At 43.6% G+C, this 20499-nt stretch overlaps 1 protein-coding gene across 2 annotated transcripts in view; it reads right to left on the minus strand.

Annotated features, from left to right (window-relative positions):
- The window catches only part of ASTN2 (astrotactin 2), a 706126-nt gene extending 699178 nt beyond the window's left edge, over nucleotides 1–6948 (minus strand). Inside the window, exon 1 of one of the 2 annotated variants that reach the window (XM_083485710.1) lies at nucleotides 6193–6948. In XM_083485710.1, coding sequence (XP_083341836.1) covers nucleotides 6193–6748 — 556 coding nt within the window. In that variant the 5' untranslated portion in view covers nucleotides 6749–6948. The remainder of the gene's footprint in view (nucleotides 1–6192) is intronic. The other variant, XM_083485711.1, reaches the window with a different exon arrangement.
- Between the last annotated feature and the right edge of the window lie 13551 nt (nucleotides 6949–20499).

Genomic DNA, 20499 nt, shown 5'->3' on the forward strand with positions numbered 1-20499 from the left:
AGTTTGGTCCATATTTGAGGCAGTTCTCAGGCATGTAACGCACCTGGTGAATTCCAAATGCTAGTTGTATTCAATGTTGGTCTTACTCAGAGCAGACTTACTGAAATTAATGAATGCAACTAACTTATATGTATTCATTTTAATGGATCTACTCCGAGTAAAACCTATGTATCAAAAACCTCATTTTTCTCTTAGGCAACAGCAGAAATGGCAATGAAGCGGCTTAGTCATGCTGGCCACACGACCCAGAAAAACTGTGGACAAACATTGGCTCCCTCGGCCAATAAAGTGAGATGAGCGCCACAACCCCAGAGTCATCCGCGACTGGACTTAACTGTCAGGGGTCCTTTACCTTTACATTTTTAGAAATGCGTGTAGCCAGGATTTCTGTTAGGAGGCTGCCTTTATATTAGGGAGGGGTAAAAACCTCAGTTATTTAAGTATTTATTATTGATTTACTTGATTTAGTGGGGGCAGCTGTCCCCCCTACCCCCCCTTGGCTACACCAATGGTGGTAGAGTGCTGTGACTATGTGCAAAGTTGCTCTGTTGTGATGTCTTGGGTGGGGTGGCCCTCAATGCAGGAGCAGCTAATATCCTTTCTGCTCAAGTCTGTAAGAGGGCAACGATTTACTCCAGGTCCAGTGCACTGCCAACACGGCCATGGCCATGATCAGAGGAGTTAGGGTAGACCCTAGTGCTGCCCGCAACCCTACCTTATTTGGTCAGTCTCTGTTGTATCTTTCACAGTAGCAGCATACAGTGCTACCTCAGGTTAAGAACTTAATTCGTTCTGGAGGTCAGTTCTTAACCTAAAACTGTTCTTAACCTGAGGTTCCACTTTAGCTAATGGGGCCTCCTGCTGCCCGCCGCACAGCCACAGCACGATTTCTGTTCTCATCCTGAAGCAAAATTCTTACCTGAGGTACTATTTCTGGGTTAGTAGAGTCTGTAACCTGAAAGCGTCTGTAACTGAAGCGTCTGTAACCCAAGGTACCACTGCACTCAATCCACTTCAACCAGCGTGACGGGTCTTTCACCAAATCCTGCAACCTCATCACCCAGTGTAACTGAGAGTATAAAATTGTGCTTTTAGTGAGAGAAATACATTCAATAGAAAGCTCTACTTAGCAATTTTGTATTATTTTAAAATAAAAACAAAACAAAACAGCATTTAAAATCACTGGGGAAGGGTTAAAAGGACCCCAGTGTGGAGAAATCTGTATTTTTCATCAGCATTATACTTTCCCTGCTCAAAGAAAAAAAATGCTTTAAACAAAACTAAGCCAGTGTTCTAAAGACTGCCTAGGACAGCTGTACTTCAGGCATATATGTGTACCTACACAACAGCCTGACACATTTAAGTTTATGCAAGACATGTGAGGGGGTCTCACAACCACAGCTAGTTAAGCACCAATCAGTGGCAGCACAAAGCCAAGCAGATCCACAAATTACAGCAAGGTTTTGAAGCGTCAGTGAGGGGAAGAAGCTGGTAGATAAAAGAGGAGCTGTGTGGAGATCAACAGACTGCCTTTGCTGTTCTGCCAAAGCAGAGAGCCTGCTTCTGGATGCAGAATTCTAAACAGTTTACTTTTAGTGAGGATAACAAGTTAGCTATGATACACACGACAACCTTGACAAGGCCTGGCAAGAACACACCATGTTAGAGCAAAAGAGCAACAAGGTACACACAGGATGACAGACGTTTGTTCCTTTCTCTTCTTCCCACTAGACTAGAGAGAACCTTAGAAGCTTGGAGCAAACACACAGAGACACTCAAGTGACAGACCATGACAACTAGAATGAGAATAATCAGAACAAAATATTTATATACAAGATGCTTATTAGAACAAAGCCTTCGCTTTGCGCAATTCTCATACTCCACCATTCAGCTTCAAAACAGAGTCTTTTAAGGATGCCACCTGCCACACTGGAGATGAGCAGAGTTTCCTCCAAAGCAAGAGATACTGGGCAGGTTTGCAGATCTTGTTCCAAAACCAGGCGAAGAGAACAGAAAGGAGGGGGACATGGAACGCACCAGGAAGCAGAAGAAGGGAAGGGGGGAAATTACAAAGCACTAAAAGATAATTAAGCTATCAATTGCAAGAGAAGGAAATCAAGCCACAGCAAAGTGACAGCAGCACTAAAGAGACTCCTGCCTCAGCATAAAGAATGTCTTTTTACAAAATTCAAAGTGTTTGGCAGTTTGGAAAGGGGGCAGGGAAGAGGGAAGATACTTTCCATTTGAAGATGTGGCCTAAATTTAAACATCCACAGGGACAAAGGTAACAATCCTTGAGGGATGGAAATGACAATTTACTCAGTCCAGCACACACTGCAAGGGAGGAATAGGAGATGGTAAGAAAACCCATAAACCGCTTAGCATCTCCAAATGAACCCATCGCAAAGCTCTGGAAACTGTATGGAAATCATATTGACAAACTTGTTTCTGCCCAAGGCATTCTCTCTCTCTCTTTCACCGCCCCCCCCCCCATGAACAGAAATAAGGCATAAGCCAAATCATTAACAGTCAATCAATAGTGTTAGCACTCTTAGTTGTCCTAACCAGGAGCAGAAGAAACCAGAAACCAGGGATAGCAACTTGAACAAGTTGTCCAGCAGCTTTGCCAGCAGTTATCCCAGCCTCTCCACTCTTGCCTAGAGCAACTGTAGGTCAAACACGTGCTTAGAATCCTATTCATATACTACAGAATACCAACCAAACAAGTCTCATTATTGTTCCCCTATACACCAACCTCAACTGAAGCAAGCCTCCAGGCCACACATCTTAGAATCACCTTTCATAACATTCTCACTCACTGGAGCACAGTCACCCTTCTCCTGACCCTCAATGCCTACCCGCTCCACAGTTCTCAGTCATTCTGCTTTGGTCCATGGTGGTGCCACCAATAATCCATTGCAAAGACAATCCCTTACCACCACCACCAATCCAAATTCCATCCCACCCTCTGCCACTCTCCAGAGCACAGCAAACTTGCATTTACCTCCCTTATTCTGAGTACTATTTATTTAGATCCACCGCAAGATTTTCCAAATGTACATGACGGGTTGTTCAAGTGGCAAAATATATTCTTTTTTAAACAAAACTTATTATTATTTATTTATAAAATCCTAGCAAACATAAAAGAAAAATAATAATCACATTACACATCTTTTAACGTGGCTAGTTTCCCCTAAGTAAAGAAAAAGTTTAAAATGCTTGTAGACTATTGATACAATCTAATGCAGACAAGCTGCGCAACATTTTAATTTAGGTTTTTTATGCTTCCTAACCTGGACTAGCCCTCGCAACCTAGAAAAAATTCCATAGTCCCAAAAATGTTCAAGATAACTCCTCCTGTCTTCCCACCCCTCCCAATCTACACACACAGCTCCTCCTACACTACCGTAGGTCTTGGATCTCAGCCCCCTTTCTCCTGCTGTAGTCTGCAACTGGCTCTTTCCCTACCTGATTAACCTCCATGCCTGGTATACTACCCCACAAGGCCATCATATTATGCATTCACGTCCATTCCCAGGACATTCTCATGACTGGTACTTTGCACATTGCATCCTAGTACATCATCTCCTTCTTTCCTGCCAAAGAAATTGCTGCAGCGAGCTGTTCCACAGCTGTTACCATCACTTCTTCCCAAACCTACCCATTCCTATCAATGCCTGACTTTATCTAAGGAACATCTGCAACTGGTTCTCCATCACTTTAGGTTTGATTAAACCCTGATGCAGTATTCCAAAGCATCCTCTTCACCTGTCAGTGAGTATTATTATCAATATTATTATTATTTAGTATTTCATTTCTATACTATCTCTCACTCTGTGTCCCACCACCTACCTACCCACACCTCGCTACTGTGCTATGGTGTGCTCCCTTCAATCCACAGAAGGGTCACCCTGGCCCAGTGTCTCCTTCTACTGAACCGTCCATTGCCATGTGAAACATGTTCTTCATCCAGTGCCCTTCTTCTCCAAAAAGCTTCTTGTCTGTGAAACCAGAAACACAGCACTGCATCCTTCCAGCCATCAGCACATGAGCATCCCTCCAACGCACCATTTCAAGACATGCCCTTCTCCTATTCTACTCACCAGTGTACACAATTCCTTCATCTGGCCACCTGCTGTACCTCCTGAATGGTTTTTCTAATATATGCCACTGCCCTCCCGCCCACTCTGCTGAAGCTTGTTCTCGCCTGCCTAAATGCACATATAATGCTTCCTGCCATTCAATACCCCATGCCTTCCCTTGTGTTATCCCCACGCACAAATCCATTTATCCTATGTGCTGGGCATTCACTACTTATGATCTTCTCCCATTCCCAGTAAGTGTGCCCATGGGGAATCTCTTTTGCAACCCAACATAGTAAACTTGCAACCCCACCCCCAAAGTACGGTCCTAGTGGGCAAATTTTTGTATGCAACAAGGCAGGGAATTCGCTGCTTTTAATTTTTACAATTCCCGGCACAATATTAATGCACAATATCTTGCCCCTTCATTCCAGCCCACTGTTCCAATGCCTACTCACATGGAGACGAGATAAGCCTACCTATCTTCCAATGTGTGTTCCCACTGGGAAAGTTGGGGGTAGAAAAGTCACAACTCGTGTATGGTAAGCCTTGCACTCCCCAGCACATTCCCCAACCATCACGGGACAATTGGGTGCCTGCTCCACAGTGTGTTAGCCAATAAGCTGTTAGAGGAATATTATTTATCTGTGTAGCTGAAGCCATTCCAATAAGCTGTTAGCAAGTGCATGTTCTTATATTTAAGATGCACAGCACCTAGCGCAACACCAGGCACCGTCATCCACTACATCTCACATCCCCATTCCAGTCCATCCTTTCAAGTAGCACCTGCAGTTCTGTGGAGTAAACCTCACATTTGCTATACATTTTTCCTCACCTCGATCCAGACATCACCTACTCCCTCTCTGAACATTCAGTTGCAAGTAACTCGCAAAGGACTTGTTCTTGTTTTTTCAGTTGTACAGCACCTGGAGTAAGTAATGGTAGCACACTACACCCTCCTCCCCAAGAGACATTTCAGGGAAAGCAGGCAGATCTCTTTCCACCCTTCTACTTTGCATTCCCTCATTGGGAGGGGGGGTGTCAGCACCCCGCTCCACCCCTTCTGGGTGGGAGGGGGGTATGCCTGCCTTTCTTTGCTGCCTCCTCATGCCAAGAGGAGCACCTTTTCAGCTCTCCAGGCTCAAAAAAGTGGAGGCAGAGGGCATCCATGTTCTACTCCCAGCATGCCCCCAAAGGAGGGAGCAACCCCTTTGTGGGCATCTTTCTACACCCCCCCCCCTTTTGGGGGTGTTGTACTCCTGCTACACCCATAAGGAGGGGACACTTCTTTCTATCCCCATATTGTGTGTGGTCATGAGGGCAAACCCATCTACCTTTACACACCCTCCATGCTCACTAAGGGGTCAGGGGGAATGCATCCCTTTCTACCCTCAACCCAATGGGAGGAGGAAGGTGGGGGGCAATCTTTGCAGTTCCTTTTATGCCCCCACCCCTAGGAGGGATGTATTTCTTGCATCATCCTGAGGGTCGTATGTGCTTGTACTACCTCCATACTCTCTTCATGAACCACAAAAAATTGGAGGGGTGGGGAGAAAGGAAAGCTTATTTATATCCCTACCCTGACGATATAGATAGATATAAATCCCCACAATAAAGGGATGTGGGAGGAGGAAGTCTTTCTTTCCCTATCCAGGGGGTCCTATGTGCGACCTCGGTAGTCTCTTCATGCCCACAAATTTGGGGTAGAAAGCATCTTTCTCTCCCCATCCCAGGGGGTCGCCTAACTACTTTTGCAGCACCAGATAGAAAGATAGATAGATAGATAGATAGATAGATAGATAGAAAAGAAAGAAAGAAATCCCACAAAAAGCAGAGGAGCTCTTTTTTGCCCCATCCCAGGGGTCGCATGCGCTACCTCCATAAATTGCGGGGAAGGGGGGGAGAAAGAGATGCTTCTCTCCCCCCCCCCTCCCGCACCCCAGAGGGTCGCCTAACAACTTTTGCAGGAGCTCCCGACAGGCAGATATAAATTCCCACAAAGAAGGCGAAGAGGGCAGGACGGAGGCACCTCTAGGCAAACACCCCACCCCGCTCCCCCTTTCCCCTCCCACCCATCCAAGTTGTGGGTCGCTTTCCCCAGCCACCTTACCCAGCGTGAAGAAGGGAAGCTCGGTGTTGTCCAGGTCGTCCTGCACAGCAACGCGCCCGGGCAGCTCGGTCCGTACGAAGAGCAGCAGCCGCGAGTCCGCGGGAGGCGACGAGCCCGGTGAGGCGGCGGCAGCCGAGGAAGACGACGACGAAGAGGAAGAATCGGCAGCCGGGGCCGCCGCTGCCGAGGATGAACCGACCGGGGGGCTCCTGCTCCCGCCGCCGCCGCTGCTCCAGGCGACGTCGCTCTCCCTCAGCACCGGCAGAGTAGACACCGTCACCGTCTTCTCCCGACACGGGCTGCCGCCGCCAGCTCCGCCGCTCCTCCCGCCGGCTCCGCCAGCTCCTCCGCCCGGCTCTACTCTCGCGGCCGCCCCCGCCGAAGGGCCCGGCCCGCTGGTCAGCAGGAGCAGCAGCGGCAGTAGCGGCGGAGGCGACGAAGAGAAGGAAGCCGAGGCGGCGGGCGCAGCGGCGGCCGCCGATGGGGAAGAGCAAGCGGCGGGCAGGAACAGGAGAAGGCGGCGGCGGCGGAGCAGCAAGGGGCGAGGGGCTGCCATGCCCGAGCGGAGAGGGGCGCGGGGCGCGCGAGGAGGTGGCTCGGACCCGGGGAGCGAGAGGGAGCAAGGGAGCGAGAGAGAGCAGGAGCGAGAGAGAGCAGGAGGACGTCGCAGCAGCAGCAGCAGCAGCCGACGCGAGCGACTCGCCTGCCGGGCACAGCCTGCCTCGCCTGCCTCCTCCCCGCCCTTGCTCCGCCCCCGACTCAGCCGCCCCCCAGCTCGGCAGCCGCCGCCGCCGCCGCTGCTTTGGCTCCGCCTCGCGCGCTGGCTCTGGTTCTGGCCGCTGCTGCCGCCGCTTCGCGAGCGACCTGCTTCCAAAATCAAAGCGAGTTACTTTTGAGCCGCCCGAAAACACGCTCCGTTCGACAGGTCCCAACTTTAAAGCGCAGTCTGGGTGACTAGCCGCTTCTTGGCTCCACACACCACACACGAGAGGGATGGAGGAAACGTGTTTTAAAAATCATAGTAATTAGTAATAATATTAGTAATTAGGCTCTGTGTGCGCGCACACACATTCACAAAGTAAATAAAATGTATTTAATCATAATTGGCACTAATATTGGGTAATTAGGCTGTATATCATGCCTCCCCCTCACACCCATACATGAGAAAGAAAACCTGTTTAAAAATAATCGTAATTAGATATACTCTAATACTGTATTAGTAATTAGGATGTACGTATACACACAAGAGAGAGAGAAAGACGTTTAATCATAATTAATATTAGTAATACAGTATATCATGCCTCCCCCTCACAAGAAGGCAAATGTGTTTTAAAATCATAATAATTAGTAATAATATTAGTAATTAGGCAATACACACACACACACAGAGAGAGAACATGTTTCTTCATAATTAGCAATATTAGTAATTAGGCTCTGTGTGTGCACAGCATTTGAAGAGTTAAAAGAAATTCGAAGAACTCTGAGCTTGAAAGATTTCCAACTTTTATTGACTTTTTAGACTCTGTTCCCTTTGCATAAATATACCGGTAAATGTGCTTTTTAGGTGTAATGCACAGCTCAAAAAAAAAAAAGGAACATAAAACACATCTTTGCTCACAAAAATAAATAATAATAACTATTATTATTAACAATAACTAGGGTAACATGGAGAGCTTTGGGGTCAAAAATACCACACCTCTGTTAGTTATTGTTAATGATATTGAGGGGGCATTCATCACATACAGCCCTTTAAATATCCCCAACTTAATCGATCTTAACTCACTTCTCCAGAGAGAGAAACAAAACTCAGGCTTAATTGAAATAGTGTTAATAACTTAGAAAGTATGCCTCCTTTCAAGGGGTCAAACAGGTTTGCATCACTTAGAAACACATTATTTCTTTCTTCAAGATTTCTAACTTTATGAGTTTTGAAGCTCACTTCACTACTTAGGAGAGAAAAATAAAATTGGCTCTCCTGGGTCCTTAAAATCAGTCCTTAAAAAAAAATAATCCTTTAATTTACTGGCTCTTCTCTCAGGGGAAAACTAAACAATAATTAGAAAATTAGTACTTAGCATTTATATGGCACTTTCATGTGGTCAGCAATTTTTGGTCATCAAACACACACACACACTTTTAATAGGTTCTAGATTTAGATGCTGACTCACTTCTTCACATGAGGAAAAAATAAATGTGCCTACAAACACACTTCCAACTTTAATCATAGCACAATCCTATACTTGTCTACTCAGAAGTCTTACTGAATTGAGTTGGGTTTACTCCTAGGTAAACAGGTAAAGAGCTGCAGTCTTAATAGCTCGCTTCCCCTTACCAAAGAAAGTGTGCTTTTAAATTCATTACACAAACTTCTTTTAAAGATTTTGACTACCTCACTTGCCCTTACCCATGCTTCACACGGAGGAAAACATACACGAAAACAATAATAATTATATTATTAATAATAGTACAATATTTAGACTTTTCATTATGCTTTCAGCACTTGGAGATGTTTTGCATTCATTTGCTGGCTGGCTGGGTTTGCCCTCACTAAAATAAATAAATAAATAAACACTAAAAATAATGCTTAGCATTTATATAGCACTTTCAAATATTCAAAGAACTTCATATTCATCTCTCTCTCTCTCTCTCTCTCTCTCACACACACACACACACACACACACACACTCCCCCTCTCTTAAAAGATGTTCCAATTTACTGCTTTGTTTCCCCTCACAAAGTTAAAAATAAATGTAATCTTTATACACAACACATTATACAAATCTTTATACACACTGCCAGTTTCACTTTTTGGCAGCCTCTTTTCACAATGAAAGATTAATGCACTTTTACTCATGTGTACACAAACAATGTTCCCATGTTTGTTGTTGTTGTTTAGTCGTTTAGTCGTGTCCGACTCTTTGTGACCCCATGGACCAGAGCACGCCAGGCACTCCTGTCTTCCACTGCCTCCCGCAGTTTGGTCAAGCTCATGCTGGTAGCTTCGAGGACACTGTCCAACCATCTCGTCCTCTGTCGTCCCCTTCTCCTTGTGCCCTCCATCTTTCCCAACATCAGGGTCTTTTCCAGGGAGTCTTCTCTTCTCATGAGATGGCCAAAGTATTGGAGCCTCAGCTTCAGGATCTGTCCTTCCAGTGAGCACTCAGGGCTGATTTCCTTCAGAATGGATAGGTTTGATCTTCTTGCAGTCCATGGGAATCTCAAGAGTCTCTTTCACCCTTATTAGAGGTTCTTTAATTCCTCCTCCACTTTTGTTTACTGGTCTGCTATTCAAAGTTGGAAAAAAAAACATAGATGCAAAATCTCTGGGAAGAAGTAGACACAAAGCTCAAATAGAAATTCTTCAAAGCAAGCAAAAATTGCAGATATGCATGTCTGTCCATTAGATAAAAACCAGAAAGCATTATCATTATTATTAGAAGCAGTATTATACTACTTTGCTTTTGAAAATACATATGGATCCCCTCAGCTTTTTTGTATTTTGAGAAATTGGAGGGAAGTGTATATAAATAGCCTCTTTAAAATGCTGCCCTCTGTTTTGTAAGGGATACGGGGTGGGGGAATTGTTTCAAAAATAACAACCTATTTCTAGAATATGCAGAATGTGAGAAGAAGATGTACAAGTAAAATCAAATACAAATTACCACTTTGGGATGGTAAATTACTACTCAGATTATGATATACATCCAATAAGTCCTTGGAATGTGTGGGTTTTGGCAAGGAGGGGAATATACAGCCAACAATAGTTAATGGATAATTAATTTTACAGAACTAGCAAACTCTTGGGATATGAAGAACTTGTGAGGAGAAATAGAAATATACAAAGCGGAAGGATTTGTGTACAGAGGTAGGTGGAAATGACCTTGGGGTGAGGAATTTTGTAAAGGCTGGGAAAGTATGAGGATAGAACATATGTGTTAAAAAGTACTTGAGGATAAAAACATAAGAAAAACCCTGCTTGGTAAGGCCAAAATCATGGAATGCAGCATCCTGAATATATAGTGTGATGTAGTAGTTAAGAGCGGTAGTCTCGTTATCTGGGGAACCCGGTTCGCGTCTCCGCTCCTCCCCATGCAGCTGCTGGGTGACCTTGGGCCAGTCACACTTCTCTGAAGTCTCTCAGCCCCACTCACCTCACACAGTGTTTGTTGTGGGGGAGGAAGGGAAAGGAGAATGTTAGCCGCTTTGAGACTCCTTCGGGTAGTGATAAAGCGGGATATCAAATCCAAACTCTTCTTCTGAATAGAAGACTTTGAATTTGTTGCATAAGCTTGAAGAGAGAGCCTCAAAATATACTCAGTAACAAGGAACCTAAATCTGCTCTCTTCCTGAAGACATATTAGCACCTTCTAGTTAGTCACTTAGCAGATAAGGATTCCCTCTCACCTTTCCCCCCCTCAAGTGTACTTAAACATGTTGTTGCTAAAACCACCTCAGAATTCTCTACTTCATCTCACCACCGCCACCCCTGCAAAATCTTAAAGCCCCTTTACACATATTTCTTTAAAAACAAATCATCCCCATTAATTTGTGAGGACAAAGTCTCTTGCCAAAATTAAACTTAGTAGTCCTGGTGCAAGAGGACAGCCTCCCTTATGTGTCATGGGGACATTCGCACAGTGGACACGTATAAAGGGGGGGGGGAATCTCCCTAATGATCTATAGTGGGACTGATGACAGAGTTGTGATCGGTGAAATATGGTGGCCAAATTTGCTGAAAACACCGAATTATTCAAGGTAAGTAAAAACAGAAAGACTGCAAATAATTAAAAAACGATGTCTCCATCAGCAATAAAATGGAAGATGCAGTTTAACTGTAAGTTAGCAGTAAAGTGATGTATATTGGACCAGGTAAAAAAAATAAATTACATTTTCATGTAGACTGATGAGATCTAAGCTGGTAGTGGCTGATCAGGAAGAGTACTTCGGGATATTGCAGGTGGATAGCACAATGAAACAGTGAGCCAGCATGTGGCAGTTAAATCGACAGAAGTCTCCCCTGGCCCTGCAATTAAAATTTAAACTGTGAGTCATCGATGATGCTGAATGATGGAAGAGTCACAACAGACAAAAGAAAGTATGTATTCACACAGCACAAAGATTTAACTATGGGATTCAATTCCACAAAATATGATTGTGGCCATCAACTTACATGGCTTTAAAGGGGAATTATCCAAATTCATGGAGGACAGAGCTGCTAATGGGGCAGAGAGAGCCTGTTTCCAAATACCAGTTGCTGACAAAGAACAGTGGTGAAGAACTGTTTCACTTACGTAGGTCCTGCATGTGGGCTTTCAAGAAAAGGCATCCGGTTGCCCACTGTGAGAAACAGAATAATTGACTTAGTACATTCATGGTGATGTGTGCTCATGATGGTATTTGGAAGGTTGTACAGAATCCCTTTTTCATTCCTCTTTGCACCAACGAAAGTTTTGTCATATTGCTCAGTCCTATAAAAGGTAAAGGGACCCCTGACCATTAGGTCTAGTCGTGACCGACTCTGGGGTTGTGGCGCTCAACTCGCTTTATTGGCCGAGGGAGCCAGTGTACAGCTTCTGGGTCATGTGGCCAGCATGACAAAGCTGCTTCTGGCAAACCAGAGCAGCACACGGAAACGCCGTTTACCTTCCCGCCGGAGTGGTACCTATTTATGTACTTGCACTTTGACGCGCTTTCGAACTGCCAGGTTGGCAGGAGCAGGGACCAAGCAACAGGGATTTGAACTGCCGACCTTCTGATCGACAAGTTCTAGGCTCTGTGGTTTAACCCGCGTCCCTATAGCTTCCCGCAAAAATCCTGTAACTTTTTTTTAAAAAAAATTATTTTTTTTCAAAAAATAGAAGTTAAACAATAATAAAAAGAAAAAAGAGGGGGGAAAGGTATAAAGGGGGGAACAAAAGAAAAGAAAAAATACTTTTCATAACCTGAAATATTACCAAATTCTTTCTTCAAATACAGTGGTACCTCGGGTTACATACGCTTCAGGTTACAGATGCTTCAGGTTACAGACTCCGCTAACCCAGAAATAGTACCTCAGGTTATGAACTTTGCTTCAGGATGAGAACAGAAATTGTGCTCTGGCGGCACAGCGGCAGCAGGAGGCCCCATTAGCTAAAGTGGTGCCTCAGGTTAAGAACTGTTTCGGGTTAAGAGCAGACCTCCAGAATGAATTAAGTACTTAATCCAAGGTACCACTGTACTGCCATATATAAATCTTGGTTAAAATATTATAAAAGACTTCCACTGCATTCACCACACGTCTCTTAGTTATCTTGCCCACATTTACATCTGTTCTTCAATCATTTCCCTTCCTTAGATTCTTTTACAACCAAATCTTTATCTTCTCTGAATTCTTCACAAGGTTAGTCTAGAAACAACCAAACTTTTGTATTTGAGCCCTGCTTGTATAAATAATCATTTAAACATTTCCATTGTTTCTGAATTTTTTTTTGACTTATGCCTTATTAAATCTGTCAATTTTGCTAACTCCAGGTACTCACAGAGTTTACTTAACCATTCCCCCTTTGTTGGAATATAATTTCATTTCCAATGACTGGCTACCAACATTCTTGGTGCTGTTGTTGCGTACAGAAATATGTAACTTTTCATATTATAACTGTTTGGGCTGAGGGGAGGGACTGTCCTGCTTTTGTTGCACTACAGTGCAAGAGTACCCCTCCAGAGGAAAATAATTCGGAAACATTGGAGAAGCATTGCAGAACTATTAATAATGTGGAATGATATGTGGTTGAAATCCACAACTAATGCATATTGCCGAATATTCTCACACAGAAAAATCCACCAGTCTAGAGGGCTTTTAGATGAGTCTTTGGCCTAATCCAGCAAGACTCTTCTTCTGTTCCCCTTCAGAAAGAACAACAAAGAATTCACAAGGGAGTCACAAAAATTGAAATCACTACAAGTAGGGGGCCTTTTCCCCACCCCACCCTTTATATATTCTCCTCCCTTGTGTACGCTTTGCAAGCTGTCTCCACTTTCCTCCTATCTGATAAAAGTAGTCAATTTACTGTGTTATTTAACCTTTCGCCTCTCCATTCCCACATTCTGCTAATCTCCCCCACCCTTAGTCCTTCCTAAAGATTATTTCAGACAGCTTCATCACTCCCCTTTCCCCTTGGCTGACTTCTGCTTGCTTCCGGTAATTTTATTTTAAGCCCTCAGTTTCCTGGGCCTTGAATGGGATCTCTCATACACAACTCTCCATCAAATCAAATCTTAGTAACAATTCCCATCTTGGGTGAGGTGCACTACTCTTCCATCCTTTTCTTTGCTTCAGTACTTTGTCACTTAAACCCTTCTTTAGTTTTCTCTTACCCAGGTCTGCCCTTTTGTTGTACTACCTTCAACAAACTTCTTGCCTACCAATGCATTAATATCTCTCATCAGCTTTGTTTTCTCTTCAGTTCTGCCTCACTTATTTAATCTTTCATCCTATCTTTCGTTCTCTCATTGTCCCTTTTGCTCCTTCTCTTTCAATCCATTTTCTCTGCCTCCTCTTTCCAGTCTGCTATTAATTCTTCCAATGCCTTTTTTGCCCTTTGCATAACTTCTCTTGTTGTCTAGGCTTTACACAGTCCATCTCTCTCACACACTCTTCTGAAATAGTTACCCAGTTTACCCACCGGCAACACATTCCTCTCAAGACTATCAACTCTGTAATAACAACACAGCTGTGCTCCAGGCAATATTCTTGGTTGGTTATTTCCATTTTATAGGTAGATAGGCTTGTAATGCATACAAGGTTTCTAAAAGTGTCCAAGCTCCTCTATGTTGAACTCCTCTACGTTCAGGCAAGCAAGCGTGAGACAGCAGAAGGCCTTGGGAGAAAAATGTACTTTCAGCTCAGCCTTTCATTGCCCTTTCAAATATCAGCCGCTGGATAGGTTGACTGGCTCTGGGGATTTGTACCTTAGAGTTCAAATCCAGCTCCAATCAATAGCAGCTAAAGAGCTGTTACTACTTGATAGTCTGTTTAGCAACATATGTGAGAGAAAGATGGTAGTTGCTAAAATCATAGCAGGATGTCCTTAACACCCAGTTCAAGGCAATGCGCCTTCTGTTTGAACAAAGTAACCAAAAAGTTCAAGTAGTAGATAGGTAGCCGTGTTGGTCTGCCATAGTCAAAATAAAAAATTCCTTCCAGTAGCACCTTAAAGACCAACTAAGTTAGTTCTTGGTATGAGCTTTCGTGTGCATGCACACTTCTTCAGATACAGTGTGTATCTGAAGAAGTGTGCATGCACACGAAAGCTCATACCAAGAACTAACTTAGTTGGTCTTTAAGGTGCTACTGGAAGGAATTTTTTATTTCAAAAAGTTCAAGACAGAAACAGATTCTATTTGTGGTGGCATTGAGTGAAAGAGGAGGAAGAGTATACACACCCAGACAACAGTTTCTCATGTGATCAAAAAGTATTTTCAGTTATTTTGAAAGGCTGGTTATATCTTTAAATCTTGTTTTTTTATTTTGCTGTTTTAGTTTTGCTGGTTTTCTGCTGTTCTTTAAAAATTGTTAAAATTGACTTCTGGGTCAACTGCAACTACGCAAAGCAGTTTTTCTGAGATTGGAAAAGGCCGGGGGGGGGGGGTTGGGGGTCACAAAGGCAAATGTATTGGGTTGGCTGGAGATCTTCCACGTTTATCGGAATCACTGTTTCCTGCCTTGGACGGAGTCAAAGGATCTCATCCGAGGCAGGCTGAACAGCGAGACACAGGTGGACACCACTGCTGACTCCTCTGCTGGGAAACCTCAGATGCAAGCACGTAAGTGGCTGACTACCCACTAATTTGGATTAAACTGGGAAAACGGAAAGGGCACCATCACAGAAATGGGTCAGATGATCTTAAAAGTTCACAATCTCAGTGAACACTTGGCTTAATTTGTTATAGCAGCAGTGGTGATGTTCATAAAGATCACCTTCATTTTCCCCCCATCTCTCAAAAGCTCTTTGACCCTTGCTTTGTCTACCACAAAATCCAGCTGAAAGGCTGGGTGCTTCTCTTGCATGTGTGAGGCATCAGAAGCAGTAAGCCTGAGAAAAAGGAGTGCCTGGTGGGAAGTAAGTGTATGTTTATGTGTGTGTTTGTAATCTTTTACTCTCTGAGTTTCTGTTGTGTAGAGCCACAAAAGGAAGAGGAAAGGGTGTCAGACTTAGAGCAACCATATCTGGAAAAGTTAACTCTTCTTATGCTCTAATGTTCTTTTTTAAAATAAAGTTTTTATTTATTTTTCATGGTACAGAATATACATGAGAAAACAGTTGTTAGTAACAAATTGTTAGAGCAGTAACAATGCTCTTGGCATGCTCCATCACACAATCTGAATCCTTGTGACAAAAACTGTATTCTTCCACTCAGTGCAATGGGTTGCGGGGGAGCTGGAGTGTCATGCAGCCATTAGCTTTCTAGCCAAGCCCACTCCTCCATCTATGCTACTTTTGTACTTGCAGGAGAGCTTCAAAAGTAATATCTCCAACCAGCTGGGGTGGATCTACACTCATGGTTTATAACATTCAGGAAGGGTTAAGGAATGATTTTCATAACATAGATGGACACATTACGTTTCACTTCTAACGTTAATAATGCATTATTAAAATGTGACATCAGAGAACGCTGCAGAGCAACCAGGAACCGGCAATAGGGAAGCTGCATTGTTATGGACAAAACAAGGTAAGGAACTTTTAAAAATTTACCAGTATCCCCTGTGACTTTTTAGAACAATATATCTCATATAAATCTAATAAAGTTAAAATGGTCAGTGTAGATCCAGCCCTGATTTGGGGTGTCATGAAGGTTCATGAAATGGTTTTCTTCTTCTTCTTCTTCTTCTGTTATTATTATTATTATTATTATTATTATTATTATTATTATTATTATCATTATTATTATTATCATTTCATTTTTTTACTGCCATGGAGAGGATAATAATTTTGAATGTTCTCCAGTAAGTATAGCACAGACACAATTTGAATGAGTTTTCTGTTTGTGGCTTCTGTAGTAGATCTTGTACATTGCTCTCTCAAATTTTGGATCATTAATATAGGTTTTAGAACATAGAATGGTTTGGTAGAGTTTTGTGTGCCCCTTATGTGCTGCTTACTTTATACTGGTCTACTATGAGAATTGGCAGCATAGGTTCATTTCTTCAGACAGAGGAGTGGGCTAGGTTCAGACCTCTACCTGCTACATTAGATTTTTTTTCTTGCAGAGAGATTTTATGTGCGGTGGTGGTGGTGGTGGGGAGGATGGGAATTGGGATCCAGTGGAATCTGGAGGACACCATATTGGTTACCCCAAATATATTTATTGCCTATGGGAACTCCTGTCATGGAAAGAAGACCATGTGAATGAGGGTTCAATGCTGTGGGGGGGGGGTGCTTCATAAAGATGTGAGTCCTAGTGGAGGCTGTTCCATTACAGTGAATAGGGCATGGCCCACCAACCCCAGACTGCCCTCTGCCAGCCTCCACCTGTCTGCCTTCCTATTTACAACAGACCCAGTGGGTGACACTGGCTGTCATCCACCTTCTTAGTCTCAGTGTTGCATTTGTAAAAATCCAACAGGGAAGAGGATAGGGACAAAACTGGCTCCACCTGTCATTGTCTCTGCATGTTATTTGCTCTGGCTCTACCTGCTGTTGGCTTCCCTGCTTTTGGTCCTACTGGTCTCAGTGGGCACCAGCCACTTCTCATGAGTCCCCTGCTGTTATGAAAATATAAGGGAGTTTATTTTCTGGAGGGAAAGGTGTTTACACCTACATACCTGCCATTCTCCCTCCCTGACCAACATCTTGGACTGCAGTATCAAGCTCAGGAGAAGCAAATTCCTGTGAACTCAGTGAAACTTACTAAGGACTGGTAATGCCTGTGTAATTTGACCAGACATCTTGTAATGTATATTTGCATTGCATTACATATTTTTATTGCAGGAATCATTAGTACTTACTCCAAGACCATATTATTGGTGTTCTCTTGGCTTCACATCATGGGAGTATTTGTTTCAGAGTAATCCTGGATTTGTTTGGCATGTTGGGCTGAGTGATGGAGAGTGCATTCAATCATTCGTTCCAGAAACAGAAAGAAGATTCAAGAAGCAGTGAAAGGTGAATTATTTAGTCTACAAATGAACTTTTGCTGTGGGAATTGTTTTCTGAACATGCACAGTTCCTACAGGAGACCGTTGTAGTAACTGCATGTAAAAAGAAACAGTTATGCATTTTATGACCTGCTCAAGTAAACAACTTACTTGATTGATCTTTATTGCTTCCATGAGTGTTTTGTTGCCTTTCGTGTGTGACCTGAACTTCGATGTGCTTCCAAGGCGGCTGTCCAAGGCTAATCTCTGCTGATATTAGGGCTGGCACACACCAATGTGATCTGGAGATAATAAAATATTTAACAGGTTATGGGTTAATTCCTGTGAAGGTGTTGGGGTTGGCACAGATGCATAAACAGCAGCTAATCTGTGTTACCAGGAGTTGCCTGTGAGGAGTGCCAGCAAGGAGAGTCTGTGGGGCCAGAAGTTGAGCAGTGTTCTTGCCGCTTTGAGTGAGTAATCAATCACCGGTCTGGGACAGCTGATAGCTTGGTTGCCGCTATGGCGTTGCCTTCAACGTCAGTTTCTTTCCCGATGGAAAGATTGAATGAACACAATTATTTATCCTGGAGTGACAAGATGTGGGCGTATTTGAAGCAGGAGGGATTGTGTAGCACTGTAATGAATCCTCCTGTTGGGAATCTTGATAATGGGCAACAGAGCTTTGAGGACAAATCCCATGCTAATCTGATTTAAGTTTGGAAAATTCCCAACTATCACATGTGCATAGAATAGATGCTGCCAATCAAGATACAGCTGAGTTTCGGTGGGGAGTAAGAACAAGGGCTTTGTATAGAGCCAGGTTGAGGGAAAGTGAAAGTGTTTCAGATCATCTGCAAAAGATGTGTGATTTGTTTTCACAATTCAGCAAGCTTGGTGAGGATTACTCAGAGCAGCAGAAGGTGTATATCATATTGTCATCACTGAATAAATCATGGGACAGTTTAGTCTTAACTCTTGAGGCTCTGCCTGAGCAGCAAGGGACCATGCAATATCTCACTGGGAGATCATTGACGGAGGTGTCAAAACACCAGGAGAGGAAGGAGTTAACCCCTCAATGCAACCCAAGAAGTGGGAGGCGTTCTGGTGGAAGGAACGCAGCTGGTGATGGACAGCATTCCAGAGAGGCCGGTGACTGCGCATGGGAGTCAGCATAGGGTTTTCCATGTGGATCATCAAGACATCTTCAGCGGAACTGCGCTGCTAATTTGGGTGGCAGCAAAGCCAAACAGCAGCCAGCAGCTGCTAAGAAGCAGAAGAAGCATCAGCATCAGGCATCAAGGAATCTCATGGAGGTGCCCATGTTTGCTGGATAATTGACAGTGAATAATCTAAGTCTCTAGTTTACTCATCACAATCTTTCGAAGAGGAGTTTCCTAATACACCTGCACGCATGGTCCTGGCTGATGGTAGAGTGCAGGAATCAGCTGGGTGTGACAGTGTGTATGTTCACAGTCTTGACGCTGCAATGCCTAATGTGTTAATTGTTCCTTGTCTGGAAAATAATTTAATGTCTGTATCATGTCTTGTGAAACAAGGTTTCAAAGCATCTTTCTCTGATTCTTGCTGTACAGTAGAGAAGGCAGGCAAACTTGCCACTGCACCACTGAAGAATGGTTTGTATGTGTTGTAAGACCAACCAGGCTGTGTGAAAGAGTCTGGGGCATACATGAGAGCATGAAATAAAGCTTTGCATAATAGTTGTTTACATTCATGGCATTGATGCATTGGGACTGCAAATTTCAAAAAATGTGGCTAAAATGTCTGAGCTGTGTGAAGGGTCCAAAATGAAAGGGGGAAAAAGTTCAACTTTTTCTGGATTGCAATACATGCAAAGAATCAAAGAATAAATGTGGGTCTTATCAGAAAAGTGACAGGGTTAGTCAGAGACCATTTGCTCTGGTTCATGTTTATCTCTTTGGGCCGTTCCCTGAGATGGAAGGAAGGGCTAAGTATTTTTTGGTCCTAATCGATGATTTTTAGCGCCTCATGTGGGTGAGGCACAAAGCAAAAGAGTGAAACGTTCCAGGTAATTAAGGATTGGGTTAACTATGTGGATAGAAGATTCTCCCACAAGGTGGCACAGTTTCAAATTGATAGAGGTGGAGAGTTCATGTCAGGAGCTTTCCATACCTGGCTGAAGAAGTGTGGGATCAGTCAGCGCAAAACATGACCATTTTCTCCTCAGGAGAACAGAATGTGAGATTCGATCTTTGCAAACAATACAGGATTCTATGCTGAGTGATTCTGATATACCCAGAAAGTTGTGAGGGGGGGGGGAGCAATTCTGTGTGCTAATTACATACAGAACAAGCTGTTTCATTCTACAGTAGATATTTACTGCTTTTTGGCAACGAGCCATGCGTGGATCATCTCAGAACCTTTAGTTGCTGGGCTTGGGTGCACAACCTGAGGGGGGCAGAGAAGAAAAGGGGACCCCACAGCACAGAGATTGAGGTTTGTCAGATATCAGAGCTTGTCCAAAGGCTATCATTTTTTTTCTTGGGCATGGCGGGATTGTAGTGTCTAGACATGCAGAGTTTTGTGAGCAGGGTGGCTGGGATCATCTGCATGCAAATTCTGAAGTTGTTTTACCCTCTTATGCTGGTCCAGATTTGAAATCTGAGGGGGAAGAATCACAGGATCACAAGAATTTGGCTGTGAGATTGTTTAGTCTGGAAGAGAACTACTAAACAAAATCCTGACCCAGAAAGGCTGTTGTCTAAGCTGACTTATTTGCAACTGACAGGACCAAAATGACAGAAGTTAAGAAAGGCAAATAAGGACTTCATCAAGGAGAGGATTGGTGGCAGTGGAAGAGGAGAAAAATTCAGATTTAAATGAATCCCTGATAGGGGTTCAAGTGGCATTAGAGGCTAATAAAAATACAATAACTCAGCTTCCTTTCAACATTGTGGAACAGACTAAGAGAACAACCTCTGTTGAAGATTCTGTGAAGAAAATTTGGGTGGAACATCAAGAGGTTGAAAAAAACAATGTGGACACAACTCAGAAGGATGTGGGTGCTCTTAAACTGGAGAAAGAGCAGGTATTAGATCAGATGACTCTCTTGGAAATGAGACCAAAATCTTGCGGTTTTGTGGAATTGGAGCAAGAAGGTGAGAACATTAAAGACAAACGCTACAGAACTAGCGGAATTTCTGGGGAAAACG

The sequence above is a fragment of the Podarcis liolepis genome, assembly GCF_965112155.1.
Source record: "Podarcis liolepis genome assembly, chromosome: Z".
In the NCBI taxonomy this organism is placed as follows: Eukaryota; Metazoa; Chordata; class Lepidosauria; order Squamata; family Lacertidae; genus Podarcis; species Podarcis liolepis.